The sequence below is a fragment of the Cryptomeria japonica genome, chromosome 11 (assembly GCF_030272615.1).
Source record: "Cryptomeria japonica chromosome 11, Sugi_1.0, whole genome shotgun sequence".
NCBI lineage: Eukaryota > Viridiplantae > Streptophyta > Pinopsida > Cupressales > Cupressaceae > Cryptomeria > Cryptomeria japonica.
In genome coordinates, this window is record NC_081415.1 from 477154849 (window position 1) to 477160025 (window position 5177).

Consider the following 5177-nt stretch of genomic DNA (forward strand, 5'->3'; position numbering starts at 1 on the left):
ATCAATGTTTGAGAAAATGTGAATCAGTTATACACAAAGAAAAAAAAAGACAAAAGAAATTTTAAAAGACACGGGTTTCATCCATTATCATATTGCCCATGACCTCGATGTCATCAAATATGTCAAATTTTTCAAGGTATTTATGCACAAGATGATAGTATTGGGATAGTGCAGCCAATTCTTCAAGATTTTGGAGTCTTTTCTCTACTCTTATCATTCGTCGATAAGATCTTTGTTGTCTTATGTCTTTGGATCTCTTCCTAGCACCTGAAATCTTGAATCTCACCTTCCCTGCCATGGGGTTAGACACATTTTATCAAAATTCAAAAAGAATGATGGGTTAATAGCGCAAATGGATTAGAAACATAAACGATAATTTGAAATTGAGAAAATGATCAATCTAGGTGATTGCGAATCATTATGAGCAATTGCAATTTTTTTTCTTGGTAGATGCAAATTGTTATCTAGGCGATTGTGTAGCATTGGGAGCGATTGCAAATTTCTGTGTGGTCAAATGTGTAGCACTTTCTAATGTGTCCATACAAAACCTGCAAATCACAAAAAAAATTCTTGAAGGTTTAAAAATTTGATGTTCACGTCGAGTTCACCATTGTTTTCAGGGGTAAAATCAGTCATTATTAATCAAAATTATAAGAGAAAATCACAAAAATCTAATCTAATTAAACCAACTCCTAAATGACAATGAAGTATAATTAAATCAATTGAACATCAAATAACTTAATGAAAACTCCCTCAATTGACTCAAAATAGGCTTCAATTGCTCATCTCATCTTCGTGGTATAGTGGCTCTCAAATATCGTGCTCATAACCTGCAAGTGACACAAAGATCTTGAATTTCGTGATTCCATTGAAATGAAGAAATGAAATTGAATTTATAGATTTTCGAGTGAGATTGATTAGGTGAGAATTTGAAATGAAATTCAAATTTCATTTTTTATTTCAATTTAAATTTAGATTTTCGAAAAGTGAAATGCACATGTAATTAATTGAAATTTGATGAAATTAGCATTTGGGAGAATTTGAAATTTGAATTTAAAAAAGAACGAGTTAGCTAATTAAACAATTTAATGAAATTATTTAAACATTTAAAAATTGAATTTAATTAAATAATAAAGATTATTTAATTAAAGAAATTAAATCAAAACTAATTAAATAATAAATATTTAATTAATGTAAGAAAGGGGATTAGTTGATTAGGTGATTACAGGAGGAATAGAATAATTAGAAAATATGAAATCTAATTTGGAAGAGTTTAATTAGTTTAATTAAATAATTAAATAGTAGGATGAATAATTAGTACAGATTAGCGAGACATTTTTAAGTGCTACAACTACAATTATAGTTAAGTTATTGGACACAATACAATATCTAAAGATATGATCCAAATAATATGAGAACATACCCTAACTAACTACATAATGCATCATGTAAGATATGATAAATTTAAAGATTAAGATTTGGATTGTGATTCTGTTACTATTGTTTGTAATCTATTAATTAATTTTTTTTAGGTATGTATTTTATTAATATTTTAGTTTTAATAAATTAAAATTTTTTATTTTATTTTTTACTTAATTAATTTTTAATTTAAAATAATAATTATTTTTAATTGATTAATGGATCTTTTTCTCTCAATTCTGGGTCACATTGGGGACATTAACGCCTCCTAGATTTGTCTCTTCCTGAAGTTTATGTGCTAACCACTCCTTATCACTCCATATCTCCTTATCTCTCTGACCCCTTTCACTCCACTATTCTCACCTTATCACTCTAATTTCTTATTCCACCGCCACCTCAATTTATGTCTGCCCGCTATTTTCGAGGCCTTAACACCTCATTTCCTTTTTTTTACCACTGCGTGTTCATGTGGCAGGAGTAGATGCATTTCCATCTTCACCGCAAGGTTCTTCGTTGATTTCTGCGCTAACCTTGTCCATGTCTTTACCGTTGAGTCAGCCTTTTTGTCCATGTCTTTACCGTTGAGTCAGCCTTTTTTTTCGGGTATTAACACCCCCTGCTTCCAAACCACACAATCCTCATCCACCACAAGCTGAATACCGAGGCGAGAGTCACACGAGGTGGGTCAATCACAATGTCCAACGAACCAAGATCTGCAGTACACATAGGACGAAGAGAGTATGTTTGAATGAGCATATTAGCATGCTCCGATTCGAATGATGGAAGTGGTATCAACACCCCTTCAACGTTGTTGTTGCACCGTTTATGTCCTCTAACGAAATTACAAATAATAATCAAAGTTATTAGAAATAATTTGATTTATAATTATTTATCTTATTAAAATTTTAGTTTGTTGTAGAACAATTATATTTTGAATTTTAATTTTAATTTATCTCTTTATCACTCTCTATCTCTCTATCTTACCCTATTCCTATCTCTCTCCCTCTCCATCTCTACATTTTTCTCTCTATCTTTCCCCCTATCTCTATCTCCTTACCTTTTCATGCATCTCTCTCTCTCTCTCTCTCTCTCTCTCTCTCTCTCACACACACACACACACACACACACACACACACACACACACACACACACACACACACACACAAAATCTATACCTCTCCCTTTCTTTCCTCTTTGAGTTACTCCTTTCTACATCTTTTCATTTCTCTATCCTCTATCGGTCTATCTCTCTAAATCTTGCTCGCACACTCCATGTTACTCCTCCCCATCTCCATCTCTATCTCAATATCTCTTACACTTTCACACACACCTCATTTCCCCTTCCCTATCTCTACCTATTTCTATCTCTCACAACTCTCTCTTCTTCTTTTGATTACCTCCTTTATCTCTCTCTTGCTCCCTGTAGCTCTACCTTCTCATCTCTTCCTCTCCCTCTCTATCTATGTCTCATTATCTCTATCTTTTTTTTAATTCACTTCATGTCTCCTACTCTCTCTCTATATCCTTCTATCTCTCTCTATATATCACTTATAATATCTTTATCTTTCTATGTCTCCATCTCCCCCTCTCATTGTCTCCCTCTTTCTATATCTATTTTCCCCTCTTCCTTTTCCTTTCTCCTTCCATCTCCCTCTCTCTCTATCACTCCCTCTTTATATATCTCTCTTCTTCTCTCTCCTCTCTTTATTTCTCACCTTTCCTCTCCCTCCCTATCTACCTATTCATATATCTATCTCCCTCTCTACCTATTGCAAACATAACATGATCCTATTGGTAATGAAATCTAGTTATCTTCTCGATTCACAATTTTATTTTAGTTATGTTTGAATCCCTATAACTAGATGCACAGTTCATTTTAAGCTACCACTTCTTGATTGAGACCTCGGTTGCACAAATAACATCAACTTTTAAATGGTCTACCAATTGAACTTACACACTAAACAAATCTATGCAAAATACACCAATTTTTTCCCTAATTGACCTTCCACACCTCTTCGTGTACCCATTGCACACCAAGTGCAATTGCTAGTTAGTAATTATATTATAATTTGCATTCAGACCATTGCATGATTTATTTCTTGTTGCTAACACTCACGCAAATTTGTATGTGTTTAGATCAAGACCACACCCTAAAGATTAGATCTACACCATATAAAATAATCCTAAATTACAAAATCAACCCATATATATATATTTTATAATTTAAAAAAATCAGTTAACCGAACTATTACAAATTAACTCTCTAAATCATCAACATAACATCTCATCTTTCTTATTAATATTCAAATACTTACCTAAATTGTATGTGCTTTATTTATGTGCATGTAATTAATTATCCTAAATCAATCTTTAAAATATTATTTCTACCATTATACACAATAATTCAATTTAACTAAATGTCAAGGTTTAAACTCAGACTTAAACTTCTACTTTTAGTAAACGAATATTCCCATATATACCTTATTTATATCCGAATCATTTAGCTGGCATAGTTACATGAATTTCGTGGTTTGTTTCGATCTGCTCATTATATTTTTGTCACTGTCGGGAATATCCTTATCTTTTGTATTTTGGCAAAACTTTGGATGTCACCGATTTTCCCATTCTCCTAAGCTGATAAGGACAAAAGGTACTACCGTCGAAACTAGCAATGAAGACAAGCTCTACTTTGAAATATCAGTTTGGCGCACTTTATATTATCTAGCAATTAGCCGTCCATGGCTCAGGTCATAGGTTCAAATCCCCTTGAAGGAAGGCCGTTTATGATCTCCTAATGGCCGCTAAAATGTTCTTGTTTTAAGAGATTTTACAGTCTGGCCTCACGGCATGCCGAACCTCAAGAAGCAGAAGAATTCTTTCAAGAATTTGCTGAAAAAGGTTATGGAATTCGGTGTCAATTTGAAGAGCTTGAATGCTCCTTACACGGCAATGAATAGGGATTCTGAGGAGAAATTGGAAAGGAAGGGGAATAGCAGCCGTTGGAGAAACGCTAGGGTTCCTCATGGATGTTTGGCTGTCTATGTCGGCCAAGAAAGGCAAAGATTTGTGATTCAGACGGGGGATTTATCGCATCCTGTATTTCTGATGCTGCTGGAGAAAGCAAAGGACGAATATGGCTTCAACCAGAGGGAGGGTTTGGTGGTTCCCTGCGATGTGGAGACCTTTGAAAATGCTATGTTTGTTATTGACAGCAGTAAATCGGCTTCTGGACAGTTTGATCTGGAGCGCTTGCTGAACAAACTCGTGCTCACTGCAACCCCTGCCAACACATGAATCAAAATTTAGAAACCAAAAATTGCCGGGAAAATATGTCAATATCTTTGTAATTCATCAGTATGGTCTTTCTTCTTTCTTCTGTAACTCTTTGATGTCATTTGTATGCTTTTCAATGGCGCTCTGTATTTACGAATCCTATTCAAACCATTTTTTATATCAAAATCCGGAAAATTATAGGTTGCGGTAGGAAATTTGTAATTATTTGTATGCTTTTCAATGGCGCTCTGTAAGTACGAATCCTATTCAAAGCCTTTTTTATATCAAAATCCAGAAAATTATAGGTTATGGTGGGAAATTTGTAATTATTTCTTGTTTCAATCCATGTGCTGTTACTGTGGGTGTATTTTGGTTTTGGTTAATAACAGGAGAAAATGAATTCCAGTTTCCAGAGGAGAATTTGAGTTGCTGCTAATTTTCATGGAGATATTATTCTTGTAGGAATTTTTCATATGTTAACATAG

At 33.7% G+C, this 5177-nt stretch overlaps 1 protein-coding gene across 1 annotated transcript; it reads left to right on the forward strand.

Annotated features, from left to right (window-relative positions):
• Positions 1–4266: 4266 nt before the first annotated feature.
• Positions 4267–4713, forward strand: LOC131069047 (auxin-responsive protein SAUR71). The gene has a single exon (XM_058004360.2). It carries the CDS (start codon positions 4267–4269, stop codon positions 4711–4713), a length of 447 nt encoding a protein of 148 aa, XP_057860343.2.
• Positions 4714–5177: the final 464 nt, after the last annotated feature.